The sequence below is a fragment of the Somniosus microcephalus genome, chromosome 4 (genome assembly GCF_052327205.1).
Source record: "Somniosus microcephalus isolate GS21.2 chromosome 4, FLI_Smic_1.0, whole genome shotgun sequence".
In the NCBI taxonomy this organism is placed as follows: Eukaryota; Metazoa; Chordata; class Chondrichthyes; order Squaliformes; family Somniosidae; genus Somniosus; species Somniosus microcephalus.
In genome coordinates this window covers 42,486,796-42,500,941 of record NC_140990.1, presented here as the reverse complement: position 1 = coordinate 42,500,941, position 14,146 = coordinate 42,486,796, and the positions used below count along the sequence as shown (strand labels likewise).

Genomic DNA, 14,146 nt, shown 5'->3' with positions numbered 1-14,146 from the left:
CATGAAAGCACTGTATAAATGCAAATCTTTCTTTCTTGAAATAGTGCCATGGGATCTTTTACATCCACCTGAGAGAGCAGACAGGGCCTCAGTTTAACGTCTCACCCAAAAGACGGCACCTCCAACAGTGCAGCACTCCCTCAGCACTGCACTGGAGTGTCAGCCTAGATTTTTGTGCTCAAGTCTCTGGACTGGGATTTGAACCCACAACTTTCTGACTCAGAGGCGAGAGTGCTACCAACTGAGCCACTGGCTGACACTAAAGAACAAGCAGTTCTGACGAAAGGTCATCGACCTGAAACGTTAACTCTGTTTCTCTCTCCACAGATGCTGCCTGACCCGCTGAGTATTTCCAGCATTTTCTGTTTTTATTAAAGAAACGAGGGAGTGATTGCTGACAGAAAGAATGTTGGGTCGTCCTGCGCATGCACACCTCCCTGGCGGCTGAGGCGAAACACCGACTCGCCCCCACCTGAGCCGCGCACGCGTACCAGATGTTGCGGCTCCGCATGCGCGCCCGATGTTCCAACCGCGGGGCTTTGTGCGCTGAGCATGCGCATTGCGGACCGATCGGGACGGGCGATTGTGGAGCATGAGGGAGAGCGCGGGGGCCATGAGCACATGCGCGGTACTCAGCATCAACAGATCACTTTCTGGAGTGTAGGGGCTTGTGGGTATTACAGCCGCCATTACTGCTGATCCTTTCAACCAACCTGTGCAGCAGCTGGGGCCTGAAAATCAGCTTCACTGCCCCTAGGGTCAGAAAGGGGAAAGTTAAACAACAGTTTGCCTCTGATCCTTTTCTGATCTCAATTTACAGGGTTATAGAAGTGGAGCAGTTACAGGTGGGAAGCTCAGACCAAACATGACGTCAAGATCTGACAGAGTCACTCGATTCATCAGGACCTGAATATCATCGGCCTTTGCACATGGAAGGAGAAAGCAGCGATCGCAGCAATGACAAACCGTACACGTGTTCAGTGTGTGGACGCGGATTCAGCCGATCACCTGACCTGGCGAGACACGTGCACCGTCACACCGGGGAGAAACCGGGTAAAGGTGGGGATGGCAGGAAGGGATTCAGTTCCCCGTCTGCATTGGAAGTTCAACGGCGCAATCGCACTAGGGACAGTCCGTTCACCTGCTCCGAGTGTGGAAAGGGATTTGTTTGTTCATCCCACCTGCAAACACACCAGCGAGTTCACATTGACGAGAGACCATTTCAATGTTCTGACTGTGGGAAGAGCTTTAAAAGCTCCGGGATCTGAAGGGACACCAGCTTGTTCACACTGATGAGAGACCATTTCAGTGTCCTAACTGTGGGAAGAGCTTTAAAAGCTCCGGGCATCTGAAGGGACACCAGCGAGTTCACACTGCGGAGAGACCCTTTAAATGTTCTGACTGTGGGAAGAGCTTTAAAAGCTCCGGGGAGCTGAAGAGACACCAAAACCTACACACTGGGGAGAGACCGTTCACCTGCTCCATGTGTGGGAAGGGATTCGCTGAGCCCTCCAACCTGCAGAGACACCAGCGAGTTCACACTGGCGAGAGACCCTTTAACTGTCCTGACTGTGGGAAGATCTTTAAAAGCTCCGGGGAGCTGAAGGGACACCAGCTTGTTCACACTGATGAGAGACCATTTCAGTGTTCTGACTGTGGGAAGAGCTTTAAAAGCGCCAGGGAACTGAAGGGACACCAGCTTGTTCACACTGATGAGAGACCATTTCAGTGTTCTGACTGTGGGAAGAGCTTTAAAAGCTCCGGGGATCTGAAGAAACACCAGCGAACTCATACTGATGAGAGACCATTTCAGTGTTCTGACTGTGGGAAGAGCTTTAAAAGCGTCGGGGAGCTGAAGGGACACCAGCGAGTTCACACTGACGAGAGACCCTTTAAAAGTTCTGACTGTGGGAAGAGCTTTAAAAGCTCCGGGGAGCTGAAGAGACACTAGCGAGTTCACACTGGGAAGAGACCGTTCACCTGCTCTGTGTCTGGGAAGGGATTCGCTCAGCCCTCCAACCTGCTGGTACATCAGCGAGTTCACACTGACGAGAGACCCTTTAAATGTTCTGACTGTGGGAAGAGCTTTAAAAGCTCTAAGATCCTTAAGAGACACCAGCGTGTTCACAGTGATCATAGAATCTAACAGCACAGAAGGAGGTGATTCGGCTCATCGTGTCTGTGCCGGCTCTGTGAAAGAGCTGTCCAATTTAGTCCCAAACCCCAGCTTTATCCCCAGAACTCTGCAAACTGCGAACCCTTATTGGTTATGAGGTGCTGCTTGATGACTCTCTCCATCACTCTGATGATTGAGAGCAGGCTGACAGGATGGTAATTGGCCGGGTTGAATCTTCTACACTCCTCATTGACCTGCCTTGATGGTGATGGAGGAGTGAGGGCCACGAGTTTACAGATTTTGGTGGAACACAGTTCAGCTACTGCTGTGGGCCCACAGCGCCTCATGGATGCCCAGTTTTGAGCTGCTAGATCTGTTCTTAATCTATCCCACTTTGCACGGTGGTAGTGCCACACGATACGATGGTGGGTGTCCTCAGTGTGTGGACAGTATTCGGTCTCCACAAGGACTGTGCAGTGGTCACTCCAACCAATACTGTCATAAACAGACGCATCTGCGACAGGTAGGTTGCTGAGGGCGAGGTCAAGTAGGTTATTCCCGCGTGTTGGTTCTCTCACCAGCTGCCTGCGCTGAGAGTGTTTGTGATGGTTTAATGGTGGTCCCCATGACTCAGGGTGCCGCAAGCCCCGCCCCTCACACACTCCAATTGGTTGGAGGAACCGCCGCCCGCTCGGTCCTCCAGCTATGCCCCGCTCTTCCTATTGGTCCAGAGCTCCTGTCAATCACCCGGGCAGTGTGCGCTGAGCATGCGTGGGCAGCGGATGTGGGTGAGGCAGCAGGCGAGAGATGGGTGGAGGGAGCGGGTTAATAAACCCCGGGCGGACGCAGGCTGCACACACCCCAAGTGCGGCCCCAGGCCCCATTATTAAAACACTCAACATTATCCGCTTCACAAACACAGGATAGTGATCTGTGGATGGGTGGGGGAGGGGTGGTGTACTGAGCATGCGCAGTGCGGGCCGGTGGAGCAGGTGAGGGCGGGGTCATGTGGCGCATGCGCAGTGTCTGACACAACATTCTCCTCTTACCCCTTTCTAATCTCTTACAGGGTTTTAGAAGTGGAGCATTTACAGACAGGAAGCTCAGACCAAACATCACATCAAGATCGGAATCGCTCGAATGATCCAGACCTGAATATCATCGGCCTTTGCACATGGAAGGAGAAAGCAGCGATCGCAGCGATGACAAACCGCACACGTGTTCAGTGTGTGGATGCGGATTCAGCTGATTGCCTGACCTGGCGAGACACGTGCACCGTCACACCGGGGAGAAACCGGGTAAAGGTGGGGACGGCGGGAAGGGATTCAGTTCCCCAAATGCAATAGAAGTTCAACGGCGCAGTCGCACCAGGGACAGTCCGTTCACCTGCTCCGTGTGTGGAAAGGGATTCACTCTGTCATCCACCCTGCTGAGACACCAGCTTGTTTCCACTGATGAGAGGCCGTGTAAATGCTCTGACTGTGGGAAGAGCTTTAAATGTTCCGGGGATCTGAAGGGACACCAGCTTATTCACTCTGATGAGAGACCATTTACGTGTTCTGACTGGGAAGAGCTTTGAAAGCTTCCAAGCTCTGATGACACACCAGCGTGCTCACACTGCGGAGAGGCTGTTCACCTGCACCGTGTGTGGGAAGGGATTCACTGGTTCATCTACCCTGCTGAGACACCAGCTTGCTCACACTGATGAGAGACCATTTAAATGTTCCCTCTGTGGGATGAGCTTTAAAAGCCCCAGGGAGCTGAAGGGACACCAGCGAGCTCACACTGGGGAGAAGGCGTTCACCTGCCTTTTGTGTGGGAAGGGATTCACTGAGTCATCCACCCTCCTGTCACACTAGCTTGTTCACACTGACGAGAGACCCTTTAAATGTTCTAACTGTGGGAAGAGCTTTAAACGCTCCCGGGAATTGTTGAGCTCCTATTTGGTCGCTAATCGGCCCCACCATTCCTTTAACTATCCTTTTACTTTTCATATGTTTATAGAAGATTTTTGGGTTCTCTTTTATGTTACCCGCTAATCTTTTCTCATATTGTCTCTTTGCCCTTCTTATATCCTGTTTCAATTTCCCCCGCACTCTGTATTCTCCTGGTTTTTGACTGTATTCTGTACCTGACATTTGTCGTAAACCTCCTTTCTCTGTTTTATTCTAACCTCGATATCCTTTGTCACCGGGAGCTCTAGCTTTGGATGCCCCATCTTTCCTCCTTATGGGAATATGTTTGGTTTGTACCCGAACTATCTCAGCCTTGAAGGCCTGCCATTGGTCATTCACTGTTTTCCTGGACAATCTTTGTTTCCAGTCCACCTGTGCTCGATCCCTTCTCAAATCACTGAAACTGGTTCTCTTCCAGCTGGGTATTTTCACCACTGATTTTTCTTTGTCCCTTTCCATAACTACTTTAAACCCAATGATATTGTGATCACTGTTAACCAGATCCCTCCTACCCCAGAACCGATGAGAGACCCTTTAAATGTTCTGACGGTGCAAAGAGGTTTCAGAGTTCATCCAACCGGCTGAGTCACCAGCAAGTTCACACAGATCTTCAAAGAAAGGAAGATGTTTTAGAAAGGCTGGTGACACTAAAAGTTTGCAGCCATCTCAGAGTAGTGTCCCTTTAATTACAATCTCACAGAACAAGGAGAGTCGCTGTCCCTTTAACAACCACAAATTCCTGTGTGGAGGAGAGGGGGAGATACAGTCTGTCCCAGTAACTGTCCTGGAACAGAATTAACGACCCTGTCCCATAAGGGCTTGACCCTCCCCCACTCCCTGCTTTTCCTCAAGTGTCTCATCCTTAAAATTCCCATCCTTGTTTTCAAATCCCTCCGTGTCCTCGCCCCTCCCTAACTCTGTAATCTCTTCCAGCCCGTACAACCTCCCGAGATATCTGCGCTCCTCTAATTCTGGCCTCTTGAGCATTCCCGATTTTAATCGCTCCACCATTGGTGGCCGTGCCTTCAGTTGCCTGGGCCCTAAGCTCTGGAATTCCTTCCCTAAACCTCTCCATCTCTCTGCCTCTCTCTCCTTCTTTAAGATGCTCCTTAAAACCTACCTCTTTGACCAAGCTTTTGGTCATCTGCCTGAATATCTCCTTATGTGGCTCGGTGTCAAATTTTGTTTTATAACGCTCCTGTGAAGAGCCTTGGGACGTTTTACTACATTAAAGGCGCTTTATAAATACAAGTGGTTGTTGTTGTTTCCTGAAACTAATAAATTCCCCAGAGGGAAAAAAACTTGTCCTTTTACTCCCAAATATTAAAACGTTTGTTCCACAGAAGCACGAGGTTTATCTGCTTTTATTCATGAATTTAAAAAGTCTCTTAAAACCTGAGCCAGTGTGTTGTGAGACAAAGAGCCTTGTGTCCAATAAGGGGAATAAAGGCCCACAGCCTCCCCTGGCCCCGGGCCCTGAACAAGGGACTGGAGAAACTCGCTGCCCTGCGGATCAGACAATCAGCCGGCGCTAGTCCCGCCCCTCGGGCTCCCCGATTGGTTGGAGGACCTGCCGCCGGCTCGCTCCTCCAGCCCCGTCCCGCTCGCTCCCTATTGGTCGGAAGCTCCCGTCAATCAGACCGTGGGCCCGGACCACGTGTCCATGAGGCGATGACGTCACTGAGGCCACGGTCACGTGTCGCTGAGGAAGTCTAACCCGCTCCGCGAGGCTGAATCCGCTCCGTTCGCTTCCCGGGACCCTCGAACCCGCAGGTTTGTGTTTACCGTCATTTATTTCCCCGTCTCTCTCCGCTCGTCCGACTAGCTGAGAAAATTCGCTTTCCGCCGGTAATTCCGAATCTTCAACCATTAACGACCGTTACCCAGAGTGTCGCCCCTGAGCATGCGCACTAGCAGCTGGTCCTGGGACTCTGCCCCCTGAGCATGCGCACTAGCAGCTGGTCCTGGCACTCCGCTGCTCCTGAGCATGCGCACTAGCCGCTGGTCCTGGGACTCTGCCCCTGAGCATGCGCGTTCTAAACCCCAACAAGAGCGGCACATGTGGACTTTGAGGTGCCCGGAGAGGAATCTGTTATTTGCCTTTGATCAATAACCCTCATGGTCTTGAGGACCTCCATCAGGCTGGCCCTCATCCTTCGCTGCTTCAGTGCAAAAAAAGCCCCAAACTTCTCCAATCTCTGTTACTGACTGCTCTTTGGAGCAGAGGAGACTGAGGGAGACTTGATTGCGGTGTATAAAATTATGAGGGGCCTGGATAGAGTGGGTAGGAAGGACCTATTTTCCTTAGCAGCGAGGTCAATAACCAGGGGCCATAGATTTATAGTAATTGGTAGAAGGATTGCAGGAGAGTTGAGGAGAACTTGTTTCACTCGGAGGGTGGTCGGGGTCTGGAACTTTCTGCCTGAAAGGGTGGTAGAGAAAGAAACCCTCATCTCAGTTGAAAAGTACTTGGAGATGCAGATGAAGTGCTGTCACCTGCAAGGCTACGGACCAAGAGCTGGAAAGTGAGATTAGGCTGGAAAGCTGTTTTTCGGCCGGCTCGGGCACGATGGGCCGAATGGCCTCCTTCTGTGCCCTAAATTTCTGTGATTCTATGATAACCCCTCCATTGCTAGACAGTCTGGGTCAAAATGGAGTGAAAAAGAGCATTTATATAGCGCCTTTCACGTCCATCGGATGTCCCAAAGCGCTTTACAGCCAACAAAGTGGAGTCACTGTTGTAATGTAGGAAAAACAGTAGCCAGTTTGCGCTCAGCAAGCTCCCACAAATAGCAATTCCAAAATTCTATAGATTATGGAACAGTTCCTGCAGATTGGAGGGTGGTAAATGTAACCCCACTATTAGCCTAACATCAGTAGTAGGGAAAATGCTAGAGTCTATTATAAAGGATGTGATAACACGACACTTAGAAAATATCAACAGGATTAGACAGATTCAACATGGATTTATGAAAGGGAAATCATGTTTGACAAACCTACTGGAGTTTTTTGAGGATGTAACTGGTAGAATTGATAAGGGAGAACCAGTGGATGTGGTGTATTTGGACTTTCAGAAGGCCTTTGATTAAAGTCCCACATCAGAGGTTAGTGTGCAAAATTAAAGCTCATGGGATTGGGGGTAATATACTGGCATGGATTAAAAATTGGTTAACAGACAGGAAACAGAGAATAGGAATAAATGGGTCTTTTTCGTGGTGGCAGGCGGTGACTAGTGGGGTACCGCAGGGATCAGTGCTTGGGCCCCAGCTATTCACAATATATATCAATGATTTGGATGAGGGAACCAAATGTAATATTTCCAAGTTTGCTGATGACACGAAACTAGGTGGGTTTGTGAGTTGTGAGGAGGATGCAAAGAGGCTTCAAGGCAATTTAGATAAGTTGAGTGAGTGGGCAAATACATGACAGATGCAGTATAACGTGGATAAATGTGAAGTTATCCACTTCGGCAGAAAAAATAGAAAGGCAGAGTATTATTTAAATGGTGATAGATTGGGAAATGTTGATGTACAAAGGGACCTGGGTGTACTTGTACACCAGTCACTGAAAGCAAACATGCAGGTGCAGCAGGCAGTTAGGAAGGCAAATGGTATGTTGGCCTTCATTGCAAGAGGATTAAGTACAGGAGCAAGGATGTCTTACTACAGTTATACAGGGCCTTGGTGAGACCACACCTGGAGTACTGTGTGCAGTTTTGGTCTCCTTACCTAAGAAAGGATGTACTTGCCATAGAGGGAGTGCAGCGAAGGTTCACCAGACTGATTCCTGGGATGGCAGGACTGTCGTATGAGGAGAGATTGGGTCGACTAGGTCTGTATTCACTAGAGTTTAGAAGAATGAGAGAGGATCTCATTGAAATGTATAAAATTCTGACAGGGCTAGACAGACTGGAGGATGTTTCCCCTGGCTGGGGGTCTAGAACGAGGGGTCACAGTCTCAGGATATTTAGGGCATTTAGGACTGAGATGAGGAGAAATTTCTTCACTGAGGGTGGTGAACCTGTGGAATTCTCTACCACAGACGGCTGTGGAGGCCAAGTCACTGAATATATTTAAGAAGGAGATATAGATTTCTAGACACTAAAAGGCATCAAGGGGTATGGGGAGAGAGCCGGAATATGGTATTGAGATAGAGGATCAGCCGTGATCATACTGAATGGCGGAGCAGGCTCGAAGGGCCGAATGGCCTACTCCTGCTCCTATTTTTCTATGTTTCTATGCAATGTGATGACTAGATAATCTGTTTTTTTTAGTGATGTTGATTGAGGGATAGATATTGGCCAGGACACCGGGGATAATTCCCCTAATCTTCTTCGAAATAGTGCCCTGGGATCATTTATGTCCACCCGAGAGAGCAGACGAGTCGTCGGTTTAACGTCTCATCTGAAAGACGGCCCCTCCAACAGTGCAGCACTCCCTCAGCACTGCACTGGACTGTCAGCCTGGATTTTTGCTCTCAGGTCTCTGGAGTGGGACTTGAACCCACAACCTCTGACTCAGAGGCGAGGGTGCATTTATTCGCCGCCCTTCACGACCCCAGGATGCCCAAAGCGCTTCACGGCCAATTCATTGATTTTGAATTGCTGTCGCTGTTGTAATGTAGGGAAAGGCGCCAGCCAATTAATACTCGGGGACCCTCCGTTATTCCTTCCCCTGGCTTCCCTCAGAATCCTCGGATGGAAACCATCATGTCCCTGGGATTTGTCCCCCCTCCGTTTGAGGAACGTCTTCAGTCCCGTATCTTGTAGCTTTTAAAAGCTCTTTCGAATAATTTGTCCGTGACTGCACTGTTGTGGAGTATTTTAAACCAACACTCGACACAAGGTTTTAGATCGATAGTCAAGTTGTCTTTATTGCACCGGTGGGGAAACAGTCTGCTCTGTCTTAGCCAGACCTTTCCAAATTGGTACAGCAAACACTACATTTTTATACATTACAACACATGTCAAAATTCATTCCTGCCACCCGATTGGACCGTGGCCCGCATGCATCTTCACTGATTGGTTGCCTATGCCGCGTTACACTTTTCGGATAATAAAGGTGGTACTTTAATGTATGTCAAGCTGTTGTTGCACCTCTGACCTTTGTTTATGCCAGATGGGTCTCATCAACATTGTATTTCTGACTCATTGTCCTCCTTTCCTGCCTCTCTCGGCCTCTTTCATTGTTTTACTTTCCTGCCAAAACAGAACTTACATCCTCTTAGGTCTCTTATGGTTTCCACATCCGACTATGTTATCAACTTAGAAACATAGAAGATAGGAGCAGGAGTAGGCCATTCGGCCCTTCGAGCCTGCTCCGCCATTCAATGCGATCATGGCTGATCATCGAAACTCAGTACCCTGTCCCTGCTTTCTCCCCATACCCCTTGATCCCTTTAGCCTTAAGAAATATATCCAACTCCTTCTTGAATATATTTAATGTATTGGCCTCTACTGCCTTGTGTGGTAGAGAATTCCACAGGTTCACCACTCTGGGTGAAGAAATTCCTCCTCATCTCTGTCCTGAATGGCCTACCCCTTATCCTTAGACTGTGACCCCTGGTTCTGGACTCCCCGACCATCGGGAACATCCTTCCTGCATCTAGTCTGTCCAGTCCTGTCAGAATTTTATAAGTTTCAATGAGATCCCCTCTCATTCTTCTAAACTCCAGCGAGTACAAGCCCAGTCGACCCAATCTCTCCTCATACGACATTCCTGCCATCCCAGGTATCAGTCTGGTGAATCTTCGCTGAACTCCTTCCATGGCAAGAACATCCTTCCTCAGAGAAGGCGACCAAAACTGCACACAATACTCAAGGTGTGGTCTCACCAAGGCCCTGTATAACTGCAGCAAGACATCCTTGTTCCTGTACTCGAACCCTCTCGCTACAAAGGCCAACATACCATTTGCCTTCTTAACCGCCTGCTGCGTCTGCATGCTTACCTTCAGCGACTGGTGCACAAGGACACCCAGGTCTCATAGAGTCATAGAGTTATACAGCACAGAAAGAGGCCCTTCGGCCCATCGTGTCCGCACCGTCCATCAAGCCCTGTCTAATCTGATCCCATTTTCCAGCACTTGGTCCGTAGCCTTGTATGCTAAGGCATTTCAAGTGCTCATCTAAATGCTTCTTGAATGTTGTGAGGGTTCCTGCCTCTACCACCCTTTCAGGCAGTGAGTTCCAGATTCCACCCACCCTCTGGGTGAAAAAGTTCTTCCTCAAATCCCCTCTAAACCTCCTGCCCCTTACCTTGAATCTATGCCCCCTTGTTATTGACCCCTCTACTAAGGGAAAAAGTTCCTTTCTATCTACCCTATCTATGCCCCTCATAAATTTGTACACCTCAATCAGGTCCCCCCTCAGCCTTCTCTGCTCCAAGGAAAACAACCCCAGCCTGTCCAGTCTCTCTTCATAGCTGAAGCGCTCCAGCCCAGGTAACATCCTGGTGAATCTTCTCTGCACCCTCTCCAAAGCAATCACATCCTTCCTATAGTGTGGCGACCAGAACTGCACACAGTATTCCAGCTGTGGCCTAACTAGTGTTTTGTACAGCTCCATCATAACCTCCCTGCTCTTATATTCTATGCCTCGGCTAATGAAGGCAAGTATCCCATATGCCTTTTTAACCACCTTATCCACCTGTTCTGCTGCCTTCAGGGATCTATGTACATGCACACCAAGGTTCCTCTGTCTTTCCGAGGGTCTTACCATTCATTGTGTATTCCCTTGCCTTGTTAGTCCTCCCAAAATGCATCACCTCACACTTTTCAGGGTTAAGTTCCATTTGCCAGTGTTCCGCCCATCTGACCAACCCATCTATATCGCCCTGCAGACTGAGGCTACCCTCCTCGCTATTTACCACCCCACCAATTTTCGTGTCATCTGCGAACTTACTGATCATACCTTTTACATTCACATCCAAATCATTAATGTAGACCACAAACAGCAAGGGACCCAGCACTGATCCCTGCGGTACCCCACTGGACACAGGCTTCCAGTCACAAAAACAACCTTCGACCATCACCCTCTGCCTTCTGCCACTAAGCCAGTTTTGGATCCAATGCGCCAAGGCACCCTGGATCCCATGGGCTCTTACCTTCTTGACCAGTCTCCTATGCGGGACTTTATCGAAAGCCTTACTGAAATCCATGTATACCACACCCACTGCACTACCCTCATCCACACACCTAGTCACTCCCTCGAAAAATTCAATCAAATTAGTCAGACATGATCTTCCCTTGACAAAGCCATGCTGACTATCCCTGATTAATCCTTGCCTCTCCAAGTGGAGACCAATTCTGTCCCTCAGAATTTTTTCCAATAATTTCCCTACCACTGATGTTAGGCTCACTGGCCTGTAATTCCCTGGTTTATCCCTACTACCCTTCTTGAATAATGATACTACGTTAGCTGTTCTCCAGTCCACTGGCACATCCCCTGTGGCCAGAGAGGTTCTGAGAATTTGTGTCAGAGCCCCTGCAATCTCCTCCTTTGCCTCACACAGCAGCCTGGGATACATCTCGTCCGGGCCTGGGGATTTATCCATTTTTAAGCCTGCTAAAACCGCCAGTACCTCCTCCCTCTCGATGCTAATATGTTCAAGTATATCACAGTCCCCCTGCCCGATTTCTATGTCTACATCGTCCTCCTCCATAGTGAACACAGATGCAAAAAATTCATTTAAAACCCCACCTACATCTTCTGGCTCCACACACAGATTGCCACTTTGGTCCCTAATGGGCCCTACTCTTTCCCTAGTTATCCTCTTGCCCTTAATATACTTATAAAACACCTTAGGATTTTCCTTTTATTTTGCTCGCCAGTGTTATTTCATGGCCCCTCCTCGCCCTCCTAATTTCTTTTTAAATTATCCCCCTGCACTTTTTATACTTCTCTAGGGCTTCCTCTGTCTTTAGTCCTTTGTATCTGCCAAAAGCCCTCCTTTTTTTCCTAATCCATTCTCGTATATCCCTTGACATCCAAGGTTCCCTGGGCTTGTTGGTCCCACCCTTGACCTTTACGGGAACATGTTGCCATTGTACTCTCTCAATTTCCTTTCTGAAAGACTCCCATTGCTCCGATGTGGATTTTCCTACAAGTAGCTGATCCCAGTCCACTTTGGCCAGATCCTGCCTTATCATATTAAAATCGGCCTTCCCCCAATTTAGAACCTTTATTTCCAGTCCATCTCTGTCCTTTTCCATGACTACCTTAAATCTCACCGAATTATGGTCACTGTCACCAAAGTGCTCACCTACTAACACTTCTACCACTTGCCCGGCCACATTCCCTAGAATTAGGTCCAGTACCGCCCCCTCTCTTGTAGGACTTTCTACATGTTGGCTCAAAAAGCTCTCCTGGATGCACTTTAAGAATTCTGCACCCTCTAAGCCTTTCACACTCTGACTATCCCAGTTAATATTGGGGGAAGTTGAAATCCCCCATTATTATTACCCTATTATTTGCACATTTCTCTGAGATTTGCCTACATATCTGTTCCTCTATCTCCCCCTGACTGTTTGGGGGCCTATAGCACTCCCAGCAAAGTGCTTGCCCCTTTTTTGTTTTTAAGTTCTACCCATATGGCCTCATTAGAGGAACCTGTTAATATATCATCCCTCCTTACAGCAGTAATTGACTCCTTAATTAATATTGTGACACCCCCTCCTCTTTTACCCTCATTGCACTTCCCCTTCTCCCAATCTATTGCCATTCAGATAATCTGCCTTCCTGTTTTTGCCACTAAAGTGGATAACCTCACATTTATCCACATTATATTGCATCTGCCATGCTTTTGCCCAATCACCCAACCTGTCCAAATCATACTGGAGTTTCTCGGCATCCTCCTCAGAGCACACGCCCACACAGCGTTGTGTCGTCTGCACATTTGCAGATATTACATCTAGTTCCCTTGTCTAGAGCATCATTAATATATATTGTGACTAGCTGGGGTCCAAGGACCGATCCCTGCGGTACCCCACTAGTCACTGCCTGCCACTCGGAAAAAGACCCATTTATTCCAACTCTTTGCTTTCTGTCTGCCAACCAGTTCTCTATGCAGGTCAATACCTTGCCCCCAATCCCATGTGCCTTAATTTTACACGCTAATCTCTTATGCGGGACCTTATCAAAAGCCTTCTGAAAGTCCAAATACACCACATCCACTGGTTCTCCCTTATCTATTTTACCAGTTACATCCTCAAAAAATTCCAGTAGATTAGTCAAGCATGATTTACCTTTTGTAAATCCATGTTGACTTTGTCCGATCCTGTCACTGTTTTCCAAGTGCTCTGCTATTACATCTTTTATAATAGATTCTAGCATTTTCCCCACTACCGATGTCAGGCTTACCGGTCTGTAATTCCCCGTTTTCTCTCTACCACTTAAAGCTTACTACTGCAAAAGGCCCATTAGATTATTGTCTTTAATACACCATTCAGTGAAACTGCCAGCGCTGTCAGTTTAACTCTTTCCCCACTGCAATCCCCCCTTTTGGTACTTGGCCCTTGCCCAAGTTAAACCACATGTATAAGCATCGCTGTGCCTCCTGCCCCATGCGGTGATCAGGCGCTGGTTCGGGAGGCCCTGCATACCCATCATGTTTAGAGCAATTTGTGTTTTCCGTCTTGCTTTAGCTCTTTGTTTGGTCCGTTTCTTTTTACAAGCGGTGCATGCTGCTATTCCCCATCCTATAGCCATGACTAACTGTACTATCACTAATATATGAGAAATGATGCGGATCCATGGGTGTATGTTGACATTCACTCCCCAATCCCACAGCTTCTCATACCACGGGACTTCCTGTAGCTCTACCTCTATGTCCCTTTCTAATTCCCCAAGATTCCTTTGCAACACTATGTATTGTTTCACCATCTTACTTAAATCCTCTTTCATTTCTTGCAGATCCTCTTGCAGACGGGGTATTGGGGCCCCGACCGGATCTTCATAATTGACCAACTCATCCTTTAGACTATTTGGCACATTTAGTTTTATCTTCTCCCTTGAATGTACATACACCAATCTGATGTGTCCAATTGTCACAGGGACCTTTGGTGTAAAGCAGAAGTTAGG

The 14,146-nt window shown here is 48.4% G+C and overlaps 2 protein-coding genes across 2 annotated transcripts in view; one reads left to right on the top strand and one right to left on the bottom strand.

The window, feature by feature from the left end:
* Nucleotides 1-14,146, bottom strand: part of LOC147118728 (uncharacterized) — a 50,682-nt gene that overhangs the window by 7,202 nt on the left and 29,334 nt on the right. The gene's annotated exons all lie outside the window — the stretch shown is intronic.
* On the top strand, nucleotides 622-3,270 carry LOC147118729 (uncharacterized). Its single transcript, XM_085987033.1, has 3 exons — nucleotides 622-660; nucleotides 1,256-2,639; nucleotides 3,186-3,270. Exons 1-2 carry the CDS (start codon nucleotides 622-624, stop codon nucleotides 1,949-1,951), a joined length of 735 nt encoding a protein of 244 aa, XP_085843159.1. The 3' UTR covers nucleotides 1,952-2,639; nucleotides 3,186-3,270.

Excerpts from the sequence above, each read along its gene's own strand:
- LOC147118729 (XM_085987033.1), top strand. The coding sequence starts at position 622 with ATGCGCGGTACTCAGCATCAACAGATCACTTTCTGGAGT. Across the intron at positions 661-1,255 it reads AACAGATCACTTTCTGGAGT|CTCCGGGATCTGAAGGGACA; the intron begins GTAGGGGCTTGT and ends GAGCTTTAAAAG.